The following is a 20,608-nucleotide window of genomic DNA, read 5'->3' as shown; positions in this document are numbered from 1 at the left end:
AAAAGGAATAGGTCATACATATGTGTAAATGTTAAGATGATGATTGTGCACTTCTGACTTACAACTTGGTAGCAGTAATGATTACTTGTTTAATGAGGGCTGGATACAAATACTAGAGGGAATTTATAATCTCCTGTTCTTCAACTGTGAACCACAGCAGATGGTTTCAGTCTATGCAGATTAAGAGCACAGTAACACATTTTGTATTTCCATAATAAATAAGAATAACTTAACACCAGTTACAGTTAGATTGTGCAAAATAGGAAAGACAGCATTCCAAGCAGTGAACATCTACTGATTCGAGCAGATTTTTAGATAATAAATATTACATTTGGCAGTTTAGAATCATCCACACCACAAATGGAGGAGAAACTGTGAGAGAGAAGAATGCATCTGCCAAAACTGGGATTTGGTTCTCCTTTCCTTTACATCACTCTTCCACTCAAGTCTTTACAGTAATTTCCAATATAGCTTTTTTATGTTAGAACTATATTGGTCACTGGAACAGTTCCTCTGAGTAAAGGCTCTCTTACATCCTATGTTGTCTCCAGGAGGTTAAATCAAAGCATTAAACAGGAGAGGACAGATGGGGGAGTGCAAGGTAATGACACATCAGTACCCATCAATGTGTCTGCTATCAGTTCCAGCAGTCTTAAGTGTTGTCATCAGAGCAAAGAACTTTAAAAAGAAATTTAAGGGTTGTGTTAGATATTCATACACATAGGAAATTTCTTCCTAGTGGGGAGCACAGGCAAACATGAAACAATTGGGCAATGCATATTGTAATAGATTTTCCACAGAACACCCCTTAACCAGACCTGCACAAGGGCCTGCCCAGGAAGTGCCATGCACTTGGGTTTTGTTCATGAACTCACTGTTCTGCAGCCCAGGTGTCTGAATTGATGCCAAACATGAACTGGCAATTCAAGGCCAGGTGATGTCTTGTCACTGCACAAGGGCAATGTCCGAAATGGAGAGAACATTCCTTGTACAACAGCACCTGCAGTGGAGACAAGCATTTCTGTTGAGTTAGTGCCAAGGTAGGTCCTTGCCTACCTTTGAGGAGTGATTGACAGTTAGCAAGTGTAGTGCAGATTTGAACCACAGATTTAGTCAGGAAGACTTCAGGATGCAAAATGATACCTAATGTCTTTGCTGGTCCCATAGTTCATGATGTCACCCAGTTTCTGACACAAGATAGCTGTTGTACAATTGCAACAAAACAATTACAGGGGTTAAATAGAAGAAACTGTTCCAAATGCAGCTTGTCTTGAAAGCAAAAACAATCCTTTGGAGAATAAAGGAAAGTCAGAACTTCCCTGTATTTTGTAGCCAAATTTAGGGAAAGAGTGTTTGCAGCAATATTCTGAATGGCTGTGAATGGGGAAAGATTGAAATCGCTGGGACATTTGTTCAGGAGAGAAAAAAGAATGTGAGCGTGACAGAAATACGTAATAGACTTAGAAGTCAGCAAAGCACAAGGGCAGAAGCGGCATTAAAGTGGGAATTTTTTGATGAAACCCCAGATAAGAATTGTATGCTGAGAGATGTAAAGAGAAAGGACAATAAAGCACTAAACAAGAAAGGCAGGGGAGTTCAAGGGCACTATTTTAAGATGGGAGGGGTTAAATCATGCCTGGATCTGTGAAGAAGACAATCCAAAGAAGAGTGACTAGAAGGGCTGATGATGATTAAAGACAGTGCAGTGAGTGGGCAACAGAAACTAAAAGAGAAGATAAAATTAAGTTCTTAGGAGCATGATCAGATGAGGAAGACAAATAGGAAATTTGAAATCTCACTGTCTATCATGGCAGGAATAGCAAGCTGCAGATGAGTAAGGGAATATGCGGTTTTGGGTCTGGAACTCTCCTCTGTCTCTTAGCACGCTCTGCAGTGTGAGCATGTATCACCGTGTGATCTCATGAGAGAGCTGGGTCCAGGCTCTGGCAGTCACGCTGTTGGCACCTAGGCTAGAAAGGTGTGAGTGTGTAGGGGACACAGCTCTCATGTTGCAAGCAGGATCTGTGCACCAGGGTGCTCCCTGTCAGCTTGGCAGCTATTTGTTGCACCACAGGTATCAGAAGTGTGGAACAGCTGGATTCTAATAAATCAGTAAGGTATCAAATTACCACGTCTGTTCCCAACACATTTAATTAGTCTCCAGGCTTTGGATATAAGACAAACCTAATTCCTGTGTTTGTAATTATTATCCATAGAGCTGTGAAGGTAGCTCTGAGTAGGAATGCATGTTTTGGTTTAAGTTAGGTAAAATAGATTCCTTCCCTGAGGATCCACTTTGATGCAAGAGAAAGGCAGATCTGACCCGGTGATAGCGAAAGCTATGCCAACAGAAGCATAAAGTCCTACCAGGACCATCCAAGGTGAACAGATCAAAGATCAAAGAACAAATGAAAAACAGCTTCTGGTCATCTAGGATGGTGTCTATGTAATCACTCAGGAGAAAAAGAAAAAGTTACTGAAATGCAGTATAATTATTATAATAGACAGAACACTAGGCAAGGAGGGCAGAAGGATATCTGACAGAACGAGCAGCATTATTTTTAGACAAGGTACTAATGCATTAGAAAGTCAGTGCCCTAAAAGTCTACTAGGTAAAGTAAAAACAGCCCTTTAAACTGCATAATAAGAATTTGACCAGAAGTCAAATTAACTCCTGGTATAATTTTGCTGCCTTTAGGGGCAAAATGAAGATGCTGTCTCCTTTTATGCATGCACTCATTGTGTTGCTTTTTTTTTTTTTTTTTTTTTTTTTAACTTCAACCCCAAGAGGTGTATTGCATTTTAATTTCTCTTTAAGTAGGTCACTGGTTTTCCTTCTCTGCACTGCCCTCTTTCAAAAGCAACCTGTAGTCTAAACTTTCATTTATTCTTTTTTAAACGGGGGAAAAGATGGGGAAGGGGGGAGCACGGAAAAAGCTACACAGAAATTTCAAATCTATTTTGGCAATTCTACTGTATTTGACTTTAACCTCACCCACTCAATACCCACCAGGCTGTTCTCAAGTTCTTGCTTTTCCATCTGCTAGTCCTTCACAGACAAGGATTTGTGGAAGAAGGCATCCCAGAAAGATTAATCTGCATACTGCAGAGAAGAGGAAACTTGTTCTGAAAGACCATGACAAAGCAATGCACCTTGTTCCTAAAGCTGTCACCATTCTGGTCATGCAGGGCTTTTATAAAAAGACAGCGTGTTACTGACCATCAGGAGCTTAAAAGAAAACTGCCTCAAACTCCATCCAGTTATGGTCTTCCTGTATTTGTCTCCACTGAAAATTACAGTTAACTCTTCTCCCATCTCCCAGAAGACTTTCAGAACTTGTTAATACAATAACTCACAAAATGTCGAAACAATAATTTACCCAGGATGGGGTGGGGAGAGACCTCAGTGAGGGATTGACAAGAATTAGAGTACAATCAGGGAGTAGCTGTCTACAGGAGGGTTCATCTCTGATTCCTTGCCTGAAAGGTGGAGAGAGATTGCCTCAGTAAATACTGAGCGTAGGATGCTGCAGTCTGCAGTCACTGGTTGCATTAGGTCAGTGCCCTAAAGCCCAGATTACAAATCCAGGGCCAATGCCACAGGGACTACTGTGTTACTTGGAGCTTGGGAAAGCAATATTCAGATTCCTATCTCTGCCAACACAAGATGTGAGGTTCACAGACACTGTGGGAGGAAGATATAAATAATAAATGAGCTAAATAATGACAGTTAGCTGTAGCTAATTACAGCTCTAGTTGCCCTTTTGAATAAAGAAAGTTCAAAGCTGCTGCAAAAAGAGGCTGATCCCTTTTCTGAATGGTGTTTGAACTTCACAGATTATTAACATGAAAAAGTGAGGAAATGCCAATGGAAGTCACACCAGCCTGTCACAGCCTTGTTGAAGAGAGAAGCAGTGTCTCTAACACCAGTTTATTTACACATCAAAAATTATTCAGCTTAGATTTATATCTAGCCTGAATACAGAAGAAATGTAAGAATTAAAATTAAATTGTGTACATTATTTGGAAGATGTTCTTCCTTACAGCTTTTGCTACCTGACTTGGGAGACTTATTTAGGAAAGTAGCTCTGTATATAGGGAGCACGAGGGTCAATTAACTCCCCAAAGAGTGCAAGTCCCCAGCCTGGGCATTTAAGTGTCTAATGGTAAGTGTGTGAATGTATTTAGCTCCTCATGCCTCTCTATTCAGTGACAAGAATTTGTTACTAGTGCCCTTCCCACACTGCAAATCAGGGATTATGAATGCTTGATCACCATGAACTGAATTTCTCTCAGATCAGGAGAAAAACATGGCCCATGGAATAGGATGCCCAAAGAATTAATGGGCCTGTGTTCTTTTCCAGCTCTTGGTGACTTCTTGTGGTTTACTGGGGGTCAGTACACATTTTCCTCACATATTTCTATTTGTAAAATGAATTCAATAATTCCTAATCACATTTTAAAAGGAATCTTCATCTTTGGGTAGCAAAGTTTTGATTACATACTATGATTACTTTATTCCTAGCACAAGTAATTATCTGTACATTTAAGTTATCATGACATGTTTCTAAATAATCTGAGTAAGTAAATAATAAGGATTTTTCTTTTATCTCTAAAATTGCCTCTATTTCAAAAGAAATAGAGACTTTCTTATTCTTTCTCAGGAGCCAGGGACATACTTTATTCAAAATTCTCTGTTAAAACTTATGTATATCAATATACACAACCCTTTGGCTAGAACTTGCATTTTTCCAAGCATCATTAGGATATTACAATAACAATCCATTTTCTTATACTTCACATTTAGAGAAGTTTGGTCAAAAATGTCCACTTCATTCATTTTGTCTTTTAATAGTCTTTTTTAGTTCTTTCACCGACTTTGTCTTTCTACATTTTAAATTACTCTGTCTTCCATGAAAGAAAGAAAAGGGTTAATGTCTTTGCCCAGAGTCTTTTTTTTTTCTCCAGCTGACTTTCAGAACTTCGAGGCTGCAGGTGACGGGAGGAGAAAAAAGAAAAAGGCGCAAGCTCAAGAGCACTGATGGACGACCCTCCTCTACCTCCGGTCAGATTTAAAGCAACTTCAACTTGGATCAGCTCCCTGGAGCTCTGGAAAAAAAATTTCTCAAAAGTCTCTTCTCCTTCAGACTGGAGGCTCTGGCAGAGGCTGTCATAGTTCTGGCACAGGGCTAAAATTACTGATCTGCAATCCTCCTCCTCTCCCCATCGGAGGAGCCGGGAGGGGACAGAGGGGACACAGCCAGCCTCAACTGCTCTCCCACAGGCAGGGCCCCCCCAGAGACCTGGACAGGCCCGAACTTCTGACTTACGAGGTGATGTTACCTCCTTGCCAGCCAAAAAAAGAAAAGAGCGAGTCACCTAGGATTTGTGATTCAAAACTGTATTTCCAGAAGCGTAGAAAGCACTCTCATTTGTCAGCTAAGATGTCAATCTATTCAATCTATGCTAGGATTTCCTTAAAAAAAAACAAAACAACTTTTTACATTCATGCTAAACCACCACACCCATCAATGTCTTGCTGCATGACTCATAGATAACTCCCTCCAGGAGCTATCTCTCTTTAATGGGTCATCAAGGAGCCCCTGTATGACTCACCATCCCATTGTGAGATGCTCCACCCAGGGGGAGGAGCCAAGCATTCGCACTTGGATATAAGTTAGGATTTGGGACAGTACAGGCAGCCCTTACTCACTGGATTAGTGACCAGAGCTACCAGGCCTTTCTATGGGATCACTGCTTCAGGAAGACCACCTCACCTGGACTGCTTCCATCACCCTGCTCAGGTTGTATTCTGACTCTGTCAGTGGTCTTTTTGTATTATTGCATTTATTTTATTTTATTTTATCTTTTTTCCCTTTTCTTCTCATTAAATTGTATTTCTGACTTGGAGCCTCTCACTCGTTTTACTTTCAAACCACAACATACATTAATTATTTTTTTTTACTTTTTAGAAAGACTGAAGAAATCTTAATAGCCTTTATTTTTTCTCTTTTAAATAGCTGACAGCAGAGCTGATTGAAGGTGTTTTAACGGGATAAAAAAGCCTCTGATACTATTTGATAGATATTAGGTTCTCTCCAGATGACTTGCTTTCACAAGAATTTCTCCAAATGGCTTGCCAACATTCACAGTCCCCACACTGCAAATTGCATACTATTTATACTAATTAATGTTAGAGCATGTATTTGTGGATGCCCCATCCCTGGAGGTCTTCCAGGCCAGACTGGATGGGGCTCTGAGCCACCTGGTCTTGTGAAAGGTGTTTCTGCTCATTGAAGTGGGGTTAGAACTAGATGATTTTTAAGGCCCCTTCTAACTGTGCTGTGATTGTATGATTCTAAAATAATATAAATCTAACATTTTCAGGTATGATTTGTTAATATTACTTGTACTGCTATGGCTGAAAGTACTACTTTTAAATCCAGAAAATATACAGTGAATGCCTGTACATGGGCACATGAATAAAGATTACTGAAAGCTGATTTGTTTGGTTTTGTATTTCAAAATGGAGAATAATGTAACAGCCATTAAATATCTACTATTATTTCCACTTAAGTCAAAACCCTGAAAGCAATTATTTGGCATAATGCACACTATTAAAGAAATCCAATGACAGAAAATAATGATTTGATTGCAAGTAGAAAATTGAGGTTTATGACCAAGTAAACAATGAAAAAAAATCAATTAAAATATCAAGTACTGATAGTGGTTCTTCAATTACAAATGCTGACAGTATCTATCAGCACAGAGGAAAAGATGAATAAGCAGCATGAACACAACTACTGACTACAGTGAACCCAAATGTAAAGGGCAGTAATCTAATCAGAGCTAGTGCCACATCTTGCCTGACCCTCTGTGCAAACGAAAAGTATTTTGTTATAACAGAATTACATATTACATTTTATTTATATATATGTAATATTTATATATATATATATACAATATGTATAATATTGTTATAACAATAGCAGCTCCCAAGTATATCTGTGCACGTATATACATATCTCTGTAGGTATAGACACAATTACCTTAAAGACTAATAAGTGTCCTCAAATGTCCTAATATGTACAATGTTCTGTGTTTTGGGTTTTCTCTAGAGCTATCTGTTGAGATGTATCATGGCATTCTGTACTGAAAACCTTTATTTTCCAGGTGCACCTACATAGGCATGGTCACTGTGGTTCTTGCTAACCTGGCCTTTTGTCCCAACAAGTGCCCTGATGGATCATTTCATCAGTACAAATTCTTACCACAATCGTGAAATCTTTTTATAAAATTCAGTTTGCGGTAGCATAGTTAATCCTGTCTTTCTGAACGTTTATACAAAATAAAAGAGGGTCTCTCAAGAAAAGTAAGCAGATGAAAAAATAAGTTAATGCTTTGGATGAAGGAAAACACCATAAGGAAAGCTGAATTTTTGTTCTACTGTGTATTTACTTGTAGTAATCGCTAGCAAACCATCAGAGTTTTTGAAAAAATGAAATACGCATGGATAGATCTTCAGTGTGAAATTAATGAAATTAATAAGGCTGCCCCAGGGTAGATGAGAGGGTGGGGACTGCAGGGGAGAGTCCTCTTTGGAGAGAGGGAGGATATGGTAAGAGATGCTGGAATATCAGGTGATGCTTTGCCAATCTGGAATGCTGAGTACTCACTGAAATAAAAGCCTTTGAGCTGCTATTCGAAAAAATGTGAACCTCTTTGAGAGTGAAAAAGGTATATTTGCACTCCTCATCACAAAACCCGAACGATCAAGGCTCTGCGCAAGGACGGACCTGTGAACCGTGTCCCCAAGAACCAGCCGCACGTAAGGAAGAGCCTGTTACCGCTAGCCCGGATAAATTGTGTGTGCCCCATTCCCGGCAGTGCTCCAGCCCAGGCTGGACGGGGCTCTGAGCAGCCCGCTCCAGTGAGGGCTATCCCTACCTACGGCAGGGAACCAGACGATGCTTGAGTTCCCTTCCGACCCAAACCACTCTGCCATCTTCAGTTCCGGCATTTGTACTGTATTAACTGTGCTATGGTGTCCTAAGAGAAGGCTTATCAGAGGCCAAAAAGACAATCAATGCTTACTGCTTTTCCTGAAGGAGGACAAAACATAGGTGCAAGCAGCTCAAACACTAAAACCCCAAACAACAAGCGGGTAGAAAGGTGGGGAACACAGGGCTGAAAAAAGCCTCACTAGCTTCCTGCGACATTCCGCTGTTACCAGCTCTTGTTTCCGAAGGAATCCGGTTTTTCCAGGCTGGTGGGTGCCACGAGACGCGGTAGTTCCCGCGGGCCCGGTTATCCCGCGGGCCGGGTTATCCCGCGGGCCGGGACAGCGGGACACGCGCGGCTCCCGCAGCGGGCACGCGCGGGGCGGGCGGGCGCATGCGCGCTGCGCGTCTCCTTGGCGCTGCTCGGAGGAGGGCGAGCGCAGGCCTCAAGGAGAGGGATCGGGACGAGGAGGAGCAGCAGGAGCGGGGATCGGCGCTCCTGCCGCCGCCATGCTGCTGTGCGCTGCCCTGCGCGCCGCGGCCGCACGCTCGGTAAGGGCTCCCTGCCCCCGCCGGCCGGGAGTCGGGGAGGCCGCGGCGGGGCGTGGGGAACGGGGCCTGGGGGTAGGTCGGTGCCTGGAATCCGAGTCTACGGACCGCGGACCCACAGTCCCGGCTCTTCTGCAAAGGCGGCTCGGTCTTTGTAGCAGCGGATCCCGCAGTGGCACCTGCAGTGCAGTGTCCCAGGATGGTTGCAGCCTTTCCCTGTCATGTGACCTGTCCCGTCCCTGGGAGCGTTCAGGGCCAGCTTGGATGGGGCTCTGGGCAGCCTGCTCCAGTGGAAGGTGTCCCCGCCCATGGCAGGGGACTGGAACGACATGAGCTTTAGGCCCCTTCCACCCCAAACCATTCTGTGATTCTACTTCAAAAAAACCTCAAAATTTCTCAAGAATTAAGTATAAAAAATAAACGTAATTTAATATAAAATTAATTTTAATTTTACCGCAAGTATTTATTCTATTATCAAATCTTACTAATACCGGCCAGAATCTAGACATCTTGATCTCTTCTGGCATGTCAGAGAGTACAGAGAATAGTTGAACAGAACTTGCATATGGATCTGTGTTCTGTTCATTCTTCAGGTTTGTGTTTACATTTGTTCTCTTATACCAGCTCTCAGCGTTTGGTTCGATAACAGCTGAAGAAGCATGTAAGTGCTTACTGCAGAAGAACTTCAGCAGTAGTGGGGGTTTCTGCAAACTTTATAGCATACAGGATATAAAGTCACAAATTGAGAAATTCTTCGTGAAATGTTGGAGGGGAATTTGTGTTCAAGGCACTTAAATTAAGCACTAGCAGAGTTGAATCCTTTAATTTCTTGTTTGAACTGGTCAAGACGGGAGTCAAGATATTTGCTCTCCTAATTGTACAGGAGAGTCCTTAATAGCCTCTTCTTGACTTACTTTAAATTATTAGTGATGGCAGTAGAATTAATGGCTTACAGTTAGAATGGCAATCAGACTGCTTCTGAAAGCAGCCCCAACAGTATGTGCGTTATTAACCCTGTATTTTGCTTGTAGGTAAGACAGATCCGATACTTGCATGGAACAGCAGAGCGCAATGCCACTGGAGCCTTATTTGTGGTAAATAATCTGCCTCACTCTGAGGGGGATGGGTTACAAGAGATGAGTCACAAGTGTTTTTCCAAATCTGCCTAAAAGCTTCTGATGGGCAGAACTTTGCTATAGAAACCCACTGGCATTTACAAATAAGGGTTTTTTTTTCCTATAGAACCTTCTACAAGAATTGTAATGGAGTATCAAAAGGTTTTATTTTAGTTATTGACTCTTGTGTTTCTTGCCTTATATAGTGAAAATGCTCTGTAATTTGTATGTGATTGCAGATGAGACTTTGCTTAAACTTTGTTTCATTATAAACCAGTTCTTGTTTCCTTTATTTATTTTAGTTGAGTTTGTAATTGAATCTCATTACACTTTCTGCAAATCCAGTTTTCTTGCTTTCTGAAATTTGCTGCAGAATTACCTGTGGGCTCAGGTCCTAGCTGTGTTTACAGGAGTTGAAAAGTACAGTTCCTGTTCATGGTCTGTGTGATACAGCAGGTTGTACAATGACTCGTAATTGAGGCCATTAGGGACTGTCATAAAAGGCATAAACAGTAGTACTGATTGTAAAAAGTAAAAAGTAAAAAGCCCTTGAATTTGAGTGTTTAAAGCAGCTGTGTTGTCTGTCTACCTCTGAAGAAAACCTGAAGCATCTCAAGAGAGTGTGTATTTTGTCCCATTCTGCTCCATTCAGAGCTTTAGCTGGTCTGCAGTTTAACAGCTGAATAATTTGGCATTTTCCCAACACTTGGTAAAAATCAGCCCTTTACTGAAGAGTTGACCACTGTTGAAAACAGGTGCTCGGGATTTTGGGACACGTTGTTGTTGTTCTTTCCTTTCTGCAGCTGTCTCTACAGCTTTAATCATAAAATGAAGTTAATAGGATCTCACTATATCCTTTGTGTATTTTTCCAGAAATCTGAGCAGGAATTGGTGATTTACAGGGTGAGAGCTGGTGTTCAAGGAATAGAGGAAATGCTGTAGTCTGGCAATTTAGGAAACTTCAAGTGTAGCTGGAGGTGAAGACAGGAAAAAGATGTCTTTGGCACTCTAATTGGCACTAAATTTGGCACTGTTGATGTCTGACATATGAAGGTAGATAGTTTTGTAAATTCAAGGTTTTTGTAATTGTTTAAATTATTTGCTGCAGAGAGGAGCCTGATAACAGAGAAAAGCAAGTAGAAAAGCTGAATGCGTTGCAGATGTTTATTTAATAGCATCACTGATGCTTATTCCACAGCAGAATTTTTGCTAGAGGGGCATAAGGACTTGGTTCTGTGGGGGTTTGGTTTTTTCTTGTTGTTTTTCTTTTTCTCAGTTGTCGTTTTTTAATAAGGTAATATTTGTTCCTCTCTGAGGTGAAAGGTAATGGGAAGAAGACAGCTGGATGTCACTGTATGTGTAATTGTTTGCCAATAACTAAATTCCAGATGTTAGTTAAAATGGCAAATTTCAAGGGAAACTTGTCTTGCTGGTTTGAGATGAAGGCGTTGTTTTAATCAACACCAGGTGTTCATACAGAATCAGAAAATTGGACATTTCTGATTTGGATGCCTATGCCTCCCTTTGCAAACATGTTACTCGTTAGCAGAAACACACAGAAATAAGAGAACTTTCGCTCATATTGCCTTTGTATTCTGAAACACCCAGAAAGAATTTTGCTCTCAATCATTAAATTCAGCTTGGTGCCATCACAGGCACATCACACTTCCAGTGGGAGGATATCAAATACAAAATTAGGTGGATTGTTTGCCCATAGGAATGTAAGAGCGATGCTCCAAATCTCCTGAGTTCTGATGGCTAGAGAAGGCCTGATTCCAGAGATATTGATTATGAATACCTTTCTTCATTGAAACATGCATTCTCTATACTTGACTTCTACCTGATTTTAGCCTTCTTAACTGCTGAAACTTAGCTCTTGTACTTTATTGTTTTCAATACATGGTCTGAGTTTCCTTAACACATCAACAACCGTGATGTGGACTGTGTCATAGGGCTGCACAGGGGGTTCAGCACAAAAGGTTGAAGAATTGCTGCATTCAAGTTTTAGTTACTTGTGAAGTTGGTCAGTGAGATACTTGGGTTTGAGAGCACTTCCACCATTCTTAAGGTAATAGGGGGTATGTCTTGAGTTCTGTTGGAGAAGTGAATGTAGGGTACTTTCCTTTTAGAGGAGGAGTAATACATATTTTTTCAGTGCTGAATTGATATGGATATATGGATTCTGAACAGGTTGTTGCCCTAAACATCGCCCCTGCAGACCAGTTCTCTCATTTTGGTTTACAGTGCTTTGGACTGGTGTTTACCATAGGGCATAGGTCAAGTTTCAGGCCAACGTTTTTGCAGTACACATGGAAACTAAAGTACTCCAATTATTCTCTTGTAATTCTTCAGTGCTCTTTAATAATTTTCTGTGTCAAGAAAGACAGGTGATTAGATGACTAGGAAAAAAGAAAGCATAATAATAAAATGGCCCAGGTCAGTGTAGCAAAAAGAATATGTGACCATTCAGCAGCCTTAGTGGCTTCCATGGGAGTGCACTGGCATCTGTGACTTGGGTAGCCTTTGCAGTGAAGGTGTTCCTACTTAAAGAGATTCTGCAATAGAAATGTGATACCTTCAATATATGAATGGAATGAAAACTTCACATAAGATTTGGGGAAATTGAGGACCCTGAGAAGAGACTTGAAAAAAGACTTGCATGAGGGGAGAGTGCAAAGAGAACAGAGCCAGGCTCCTTTCAGTGGTGCCAGGTGACTAGACCAGAGGTCATGGCCTCAGAGAACATCAGGAAACACTTTTTCACTGTGAGGGTGACAGAGCACTGGCACAGGTTGCCCAGAGAGGTTGTGGAGTCTCCATTATTGGATATATTCAGAAGAAGCCATCTGGACACCATCCTGGGCAAGCTGCTCTGGGTGTACCTGCTTGAGCAGGGGAGTTTGACCCAGATGACTTCCCGAAGTTCCTTCCACTTCAACCACTCTGTAATTTAACACAGTACTCTTTCCAATACTGTGTCCTTATTTCTGAACTTGCTCTCTAGAACCTGTATCCTAAAAAAATGTGGAAATGCACCTATGTAATTTAGGAGCACATCAGTGCATGCAAGTGTCAGATAAATAGCACATTGTCAGACAAATGTAAGACTAGAGAACATAAAAATTCCTAACTGCTCAGGAGTCCTAGAACTGTGTAAGCTCTTGATGAAAACTATCAAACTCTCCGTGGCCCAGAATTAGACAGAGCCCTTTTGGGAAAATGGAAAACATAAAAGGTGGCATGATTTATTTATTGCTCACTTCTGCTACAGTTTTTACAATATATCATGAAACTTTGCTACAGCTGTGTTTTCCAAAAAAGAGTCTTTATTATTCCTACAGCCTTTACACCTGTATCTTCCAATATAAAGTCTTTATTATTCCTCTTCACATGCAGGGCATTTAAGGATATGAATTTAGAGATGATACATTGAAAAGAATAGCTGCTCCAGACAAAGAGGGAGATTTTAATAAATCAATTACATTTATTTGCAAAAGAAATTGTAACTGAGTACAATTGCTAACTATCAAATAGCTGTGGAAGGCAAAATAATAGCAAAGTAGGTATGCAGATTTGAGAAGAAAAAGCTAAATTATGGAAATACTTATCATGAATTGTGGAATTGATCTGTGCAGCTAAGACATGGAAAGGTCTGTAAGGGAAAAAATAATAAAAGTTGTACAGTATTTCAGGTGCTTTCAAACTGGCGGTGGCAGTCATTGTTTGCTTTGGTATATAGACAGGATAAGCAAAGGTAATGCCTGAACAGACCAACAGATGTAATTGAAGTATTTGCCCTTGCAGTATTTCCATATTAAAATTTCTAAAGCCAAGAATAGCTGTGGACCACACATGTTCTGAGTTCTTCACTGATGATACATGCTTCACTTCAGTATGCAAATGTCTTGGCAATGTTAAGGTTTTTCATTAAATCCTTTGCTGCTTAGTAAGAAGTGGTGTAGTGTGGCAACTGCAAAATCACCCTTGGTTACTGGAGGAAATGATGCAAGTGGAAGTCAGTGGAGGGGCTTCTTTGTTCTAAATACACTTCTAAAGCTTTTATTATTGGCTAGCTGTAGATTACTTTAGCATCAAGCCTCAAGTATAGCTTGTATTCTCCAACAAACTTTCCATTTAATTTGAAACTTTCTCAATTTGAAAATGAAATATGAAGCTTGAAATTAAACTTAACTATAGGTATTTAAAAGAAACTAAAATGAACTGCTTAGAGACAGCTAAAAATTTTGTGCAGGAACATTTTCTGGTAGAAAAGGATTTTCATCAGAACTAAGATTTTATTACAGGAAAATGTTACTTTTTTCAAGACCTCCAAATTTTTTTTTCTAAATAAAGAAGAACTAATTAAAATTTGATGTTTCCCTAGAAGACCACCTTAAAAATAACTTTTTTGAATACCTTATTTTGGAAGTACTAATTCAAAATTCGGCTTCTTACATTTCGATTCAGAATTGTATATAAAATGTTGAAATCCATGACGAATCAAAATAATAGGTTAAAATGGATTAATAATGTACTTGAACGTGCAGATGTTTTAATTCTTGATTAATTTTCTTGATGAAGTTTTTTTATAGTTAATGTTTCATTCTAAAGGGAAAAATGAACTGGGTTAGTCTCATTTATTAAGGTATTAACCAGACATTTTTACTCTGCCTATTGTAAATTTGAACATAATTGTCAAACTGTATAAACAGTGTTGAAAATATGTATTTTGATAACAACACCATACATTTTCTCAATATATAATTTCATGTATTTCTCAGTAAATTATTTTTTAATAGGAAATAGGTAACGATTTTTAAGAGTGATGCAATAAGTATCAATATTTTTGATAACTTTCCCAAATATATTTAATCACTTTAGTACTATGAAATTTTTATGTGGAATATATAGTTTTTATTCAAGCAGCTCAACTGTAACTGTGTAACAAGAAGATATTTTACAACAGCAAATGTCCTGTATAATTTCCTAACAACCCATTTTTACACGTTTTTCTTCTTTTCTTGAAGCATAGAGATAGTCCTGAAAACAATCCAGATACTCCATTTGAGTTCACACCTGAAAACCTAAAGGTATGCAGACAATAAAAGAGTTCAGTACACAGCCTTTGTCTTTAGAGCAGTACTGATTTGTTTTCCTCTTTCCCTTGAACAAGCGAATAGAAGCGATCATAAAGAACTACCCAGAGGGACACAAGTCTGCAGCTGTCATGGCAGTACTGGACTTGGCCCAAAGACAGCACGGATGGCTGCCCATATCAGCTATGAACAAGGTATTTAGTACTTCATTATCTTTCGAGCATAATTTTATTGTTTTCTTTCAATATCCTACTAGAATATTAACATTAATTAATGAAAGCTTCCTCACATGGGAATTTACATGTGGCACAGAATTGTGAGAATTGCCTATGAGACTACATATTTAAAAATAAAAGGGAAAACTAATGCAGAAAACTCAGGGCTCTGTGTACATAATATTAGCCCATTGCTAGAAACCACAGACAGAAAAAAAAATTCAATAAAACCTATTCAGATAGGCTTTTCTCCCAGAATGATCCTAGAATTTGGAACAGAATTTGATTTTGTTCACTGCTGAATGTGGGGAAAGAAAAAGAAAGATAATGTCAGTGGAGTTTTCTTCCTCCCAGATAATTGGCATTTCACACATTGCCTGGATTATACTTAATCTCTAAGTCTGTAAGGACTCTGCAGAGCAGTGTTAGTGTGATAGATGTCCAGAGTGTTGGGTAACACCTCACAGTAAGTGCCCAGAAGGCTTATCAGGTTAATTATTAAAATTGTTTCAAAATAACCAGGCAAACAACTACACTGCTCCAAAGTGAGAGGCTGCATGACAGTAACCAAATACGAAAAAATTTTAAAAATCTGGTTTATATTCATATGAATAAATCTGTTGTACTTTGTGTTACCATCTGGCATATCATCGATTTTAAAGTATAAAGTTTTAAATTCAATTTAAGGTGAGGATTGTGAGCATGAGAGAAATGACTGAAGGAGGTAAATGAGCATTTAAAGAAAGGCATCTCATGTCTGCTACAGTTTCTACAGCATAACATAAAGTCTCAAAGCCATTAATGCTGGCAGTGTATTTTTGTTTATTTTTCAAGTTGATACAATGTTTAAAACGATTTTAAGGCTTTTAAGCGAACAAATATTTTCCATGATTTGTTACTTGCCTGCTAGAGAAACTGGAAGGTAAAACAGTTACTCTATTGAAACCAGAGCCAATTCTCAACTTGAGTAGTTTGCCAGGGTTCCAGGGTAATGAGGTCAGGGATACTTGCACTAGAACTGGCTCCATGGAGACCATGTTTCTCTCCCAATTTACTAGCTCTGACAGGAATCTGCAGATGTAGCCCTGGTGTGTCACAGAACCTAAGGGAGACCTGCTCTGTATGAATTAGATAAGCACAGTACCAGCTTACAATTATTCCTTACCAAAAGGCTTCCCTGGATTAGTGTGGGCAGGCTCGTACAGGTTTGTTCATTCACACAGCACAAGTGCAGTGTGAGCTGGAGCTGACAAGGAAAGCCCAAACCCAGCTGACTCCTCACATCCCCTTGTGTCTGACAAGAGATGCTGGAGGGGAGCTGACTGGAGCTCCTTGCTGGGCTGATCCATGGCTTAGGGGAGGTTGTGCTCGAGCAGGGTGATGCCACTCAGAGAACTCGGGTGTCCAGGCTTGGCACTTGGAATACATTTGTGCTTTGATACCCACCCCACCCTCCTACTTACCTGTTACTGCAAACAGGACAGGTGACTTCACTGAAATGGTTTGCTAAATGCCTTTACTGCTGTCCTCTGAGAATTGAACATAGCATGTTTTTCCCATCACAGGTTGCTGAAGTTTTAGAAATGCCTCCCATGAGAGTCTATGAAGTAGCAACCTTCTACACCATGTACAATCGCAAACCTGTTGGGAAATACCACATCCAGGTCTGCACCACCACGCCGTGCATGCTGAGAGACTCCGACAGCATTTTAGAAGCCATTAAGAAGAAACTTGGTATGACACAAATTTGTAGACACCTCTTTTATTTTTTTTTCCTTTGTTTAATGATACTGAAGTAAAATTCTTCATATAGTGGAAGAAAAAAATGGCCTTGTTCAACTTCATATGGTTTACTGGGCCTAGCACTTCAGCTTTTCAAGGTCCCTCTGGATGATAACATGATGTTAGCATGATTTATGAGTTCTCCATGGAAAAAGTCAATTAAGAATGGTGCAACATGGGATGTAAGGAGTACTCAGGGGTCTTCTGTGTGAGCTAGGGTTTTTTCCTCCTTTTAGGGTGGTTATGGGGGAGAAGAGAGGGTAATAAGATCAGCAACTGACAACTCTTCCCCTTCTATGAAAATCTGTATTAACCTTTTCTAAGAATTAGTGATAAGAGCTGCAAAACAGCTGCCTGTTACCTGTCATTTCATATACTCTGTTGTCTGAAAAAGGCATCTTTAGATGAAATGTCTTGTTTTCAAAGCTAAATTTCAACTGAAACTCTCAGCTTGAAAAATCAAAGCAGTAAGGATGATTCTGTAATTTTTACTGAGACAGGCCTTACAACTTGTATTATTTCCAACCCCTTTCTAATAAATGGAGGAAAACTGCTTTTCAGCATTCTTCCTCCAGTGGAATATTTTGCAGAGATCAGACTCTGAGATGTTACATAGACTAACTCGTCTCTGGGGAGGGTCTGTGTCTCTAGCAGTAGAACCGTAACATGCCATAGATGCTAGGTATGTGTACAGTTCAGTAAATCATTCTTTGTGTATAAACTTGAAGCTGTTTATTAATTTGTAGCTAACAATGCTTGGATGTTGGTTATTTTGGGAATACTCAACACTGTATATTAATGCATTTCCTATCAGCACATAAAAGCTATGTGTCCATATTTTTCCATTTTACTCTATCGATTACTAAAAATTATTGCTCTTGAGCAGATCTGTTGTGTTTCTTAGAATTTTCATTTCATGGTTGTTTTTCAGTGAATCATACCTGTAAACAAGGTCTCAAAAATGTATCTGAAAATTGACTATAAATGGTTTATTAGAAATTCTGTTTAATGGAAACATTTTGGACTCATTTGAGGGGGTTTAACTTTGCCAATGCTTTTAAGGCCAAAATACAAGTAATGCAATGTCCATGGAGTACTTAGATTTATGCTTTATTATTCCTGTTCATAACCATTGCTGAGCCTGATTAATTTATTGCTTTAGGTATTAAAGTTGGGGAAACAACACCTGATAAGCTCTTCACGCTGATAGAAGTGGAATGTTTAGGTGCTTGTGTAAATGCACCCATGGTACAAATAAATGACAATTACTATGTAAGTACTACATTCCCTTTTAAAATTTAGATTAAGCTTCTTTGCTGGCTTGCCTGTATTTTCCAGTTGTTCCAGATTGTGGAGTTGTGGTCAGTTTTCTAATTCCTGTTGGCAGGAACAACTCATTACCTACAGCATCTTTTGGTTTCTTGGCCTCTTGCTAGGACGATTCCATTTGTATCAAGTGTATCAGTGTATTTTTCATTTCAGTTACTGATGCACTTTTGTGATTGTGGTCTGCCTGTAAATCTGGAATTTTTAAATAGGTATTTGATAAGATTTTGAAAGCACTTTAAAGCAGTCTGTTGGAAAGTATGGACTAATTTAAGAACTGTTGTCTTGAACTGTGACCCAGATTTTTTTGTTGCAGCCGACACCATTCTGCAATGTGTGTCCTGGGTAGGCAGAGATCCAGCTCCCTAATACCAGGAAGCTAAAAACACAAATACTTGGCCTGCATCAACATTGTTTGTTTTAATATAATTTCTATAACTACATGTGAAACAAAGTCTCAACACTAAAAGGAGAGTAGACTTTTCAGTTTTCCTCATTCTTTAAGCCACTATTTGTGTTAAATGGATGGGATCAAAATTACCTGCACTAGGGTCACACTAGTCTGATCTGCTAAATTCCATGTGCTGCATTCAGCACAACCGATGACTCTCTCTGTTTTGTCAATGATATAATTTTTTTTTACAGGAAGATTTGACACCCAAAGATATTGAAAACATAATTGATGAGCTAAAGGCTGGCAAAGTTCCCAAACCAGGCCCAAGGTATGCTATATGTATAATAAACTATAATATATAATTGCCTGTATTTACGAATTATATATATTATAATGGTGACCTGCATGAAGGGTGATTCTTCTGAGAAACCAAGAAGTTTCTCAGTAAGTAATTCTAAGTAATTCTAAGGAATTACTTTTCCAGTGATTTGAGTACACAGCCTACAGCTAAAAAGCATTCATTACTTTACTGAACAGAAGTGCATGCATTCAAGGCCAAAACAAACTGGAAAGAACTGAGAATTTGCATGTTCTTGATGACTGACCAGAGGAGCATGAAATGTGAAAACATGAATTCTAATTTGTCTTAGTACTTAATAGATGAATGATGTCACCTGTTGGAATTTTTGTCTAGATCATTTAAACTAACAAGTTCCTGTTGGCTGGCTGGTTGGTTGGCTTGTTGTTTTTTTCTGATTTCTGACAAGACCCCAAAGATTCTAAATTAGTGAGAGGGTTATTATTGCTGAACTTTTCTATGCTACTTTCCACTGTTGTTTGCCCACCTGCCTTTGTGTCAATTGGGTAATTTGACTTGGGTGTTACTATTAGTATTGTTTCTATAAAAATGTTTTGAATACAAGAACAATAATCTTAAAAAAGCTAGTTTCAAAAAGCACAGGGAAGCACCTGTAACAAAATTATGATTAATAAAATTTGAAGCTGCCTGGCCAACCTGTAAATGAATATAAAAGAAAACAACTGGTCCTAGCTTGCATTTCAGTTAGGAAATTATTTTTCAATATTTGAATTTGGAATCCTTTCACCTTAACAGCTACACATTTTTTCTGAATGTTGAATGGGAAGAACAACAAAAAAATAGTAGCTTCAGCCTTGAGTCAAATGTGTGACTGTCTTCTATCCAATGATTAAACAGAATCTGAATTTTTATCAATACAGGCAATGAATATAAACTGCTTTCATTTTTCAGGAGTGGACGTTTTTCTTGTGAGCCAGCTGGTGGCCTTACTTCCCTGACTGAACCACCCAAAGGACCAGGTTTTGGAGTTCGAGATGACCTCTAAGGATTTTTGTAATATAAGATGAACTGTCTGAAAAGAATAAAGTATCTTCAATCTCAGTAAAATTATGCACATTCTAATTTTTCTTTTTTTAAGTAGTTAGCAATTAGACTATCCAACTTACTGTGGTTTTAACTACAGCACAGTTTATCATAATTCCAGATTATAAGAAAAGAGGTTCTGTAGACTCTGTAAAGTGAGTCTCTGAAAGAGTCCACTTGTGGTCAATGAGAAATGAAAAGTTGCATCTTTTGATCTGTCATGGAAAATTCTTTCAGCTTTTTTTAAAGTTCTTTGAAGAGGCAACAAAACTCACTGAATTACAAATCTGGCAAATGCAAAAGGAACCAAATTGAAATGAGGTTACCTGACAGAACATCATGTTATTTTTATTGGCAATTTATAAACAAACACAAACAAGAAAGGTTATCTGAGCTGTGTTGTGTAAAAAATCTCATAGGTTCAGTTAGAAGTGGTTCTTCTTAAGCTTAATTCTTCTTAGTATCTGTCTGTAATCAGGAAAAATGTAAAGCCCCAAAGAGCAGTATTAATAGCAGCAAAACCCAACTGACTTCCTGTGCAAGTTTATTTAGTACAGACAAGGTATGGAGCTGAGGGAAGACAGAATATACCAGAACAGTTCAACATGTAAGGGTAATAATATCTGACACTGGATCTTTGATTCACAGATCCTTCTTTGACCTTACTACTGTGCACCAGCTACTTTCAAGAACTAATCTGTATGAAATAGAGGAAATTCTTTTAATATA

The 20,608-nt window shown here is 39.1% G+C and overlaps 1 protein-coding gene and 1 long non-coding RNA gene across 2 annotated transcripts; one reads left to right on the top strand and one right to left on the bottom strand.

Annotated features, from left to right (window-relative positions):
• The first annotated feature begins 8,394 nt into the window (after positions 1-8,394).
• NDUFV2 (NADH:ubiquinone oxidoreductase core subunit V2) lies at positions 8,395-19,903 on the top strand. The gene is given in 9 exon segments (XM_066329082.1): positions 8,395-8,472; positions 8,475-8,552; positions 9,581-9,643; positions 14,692-14,754; positions 14,838-14,954; positions 16,541-16,709; positions 17,920-18,029; positions 18,729-18,805; positions 19,748-19,903. Coding segments are annotated over 9 exon segments (849 nt in total). The 3' UTR covers positions 19,842-19,903.
• On the bottom strand, positions 13,125-16,541 carry LOC136367462 (uncharacterized). Its single transcript, XR_010744695.1, has 2 exons — positions 16,439-16,541; positions 13,125-13,316 (listed from the first exon to the last, which is right to left on the bottom strand). It is a non-coding gene; the product is annotated as an uncharacterized lncRNA (long non-coding RNA).
• Positions 19,904-20,608: the final 705 nt, after the last annotated feature.

This window comes from Sylvia atricapilla, chromosome 1, assembly GCF_009819655.1.
Source record: "Sylvia atricapilla isolate bSylAtr1 chromosome 1, bSylAtr1.pri, whole genome shotgun sequence".
Taxonomy (NCBI): Eukaryota; Metazoa; Chordata; class Aves; order Passeriformes; family Sylviidae; genus Sylvia; species Sylvia atricapilla.
This window is presented reverse-complemented; position numbering and strand designations above follow the sequence as displayed.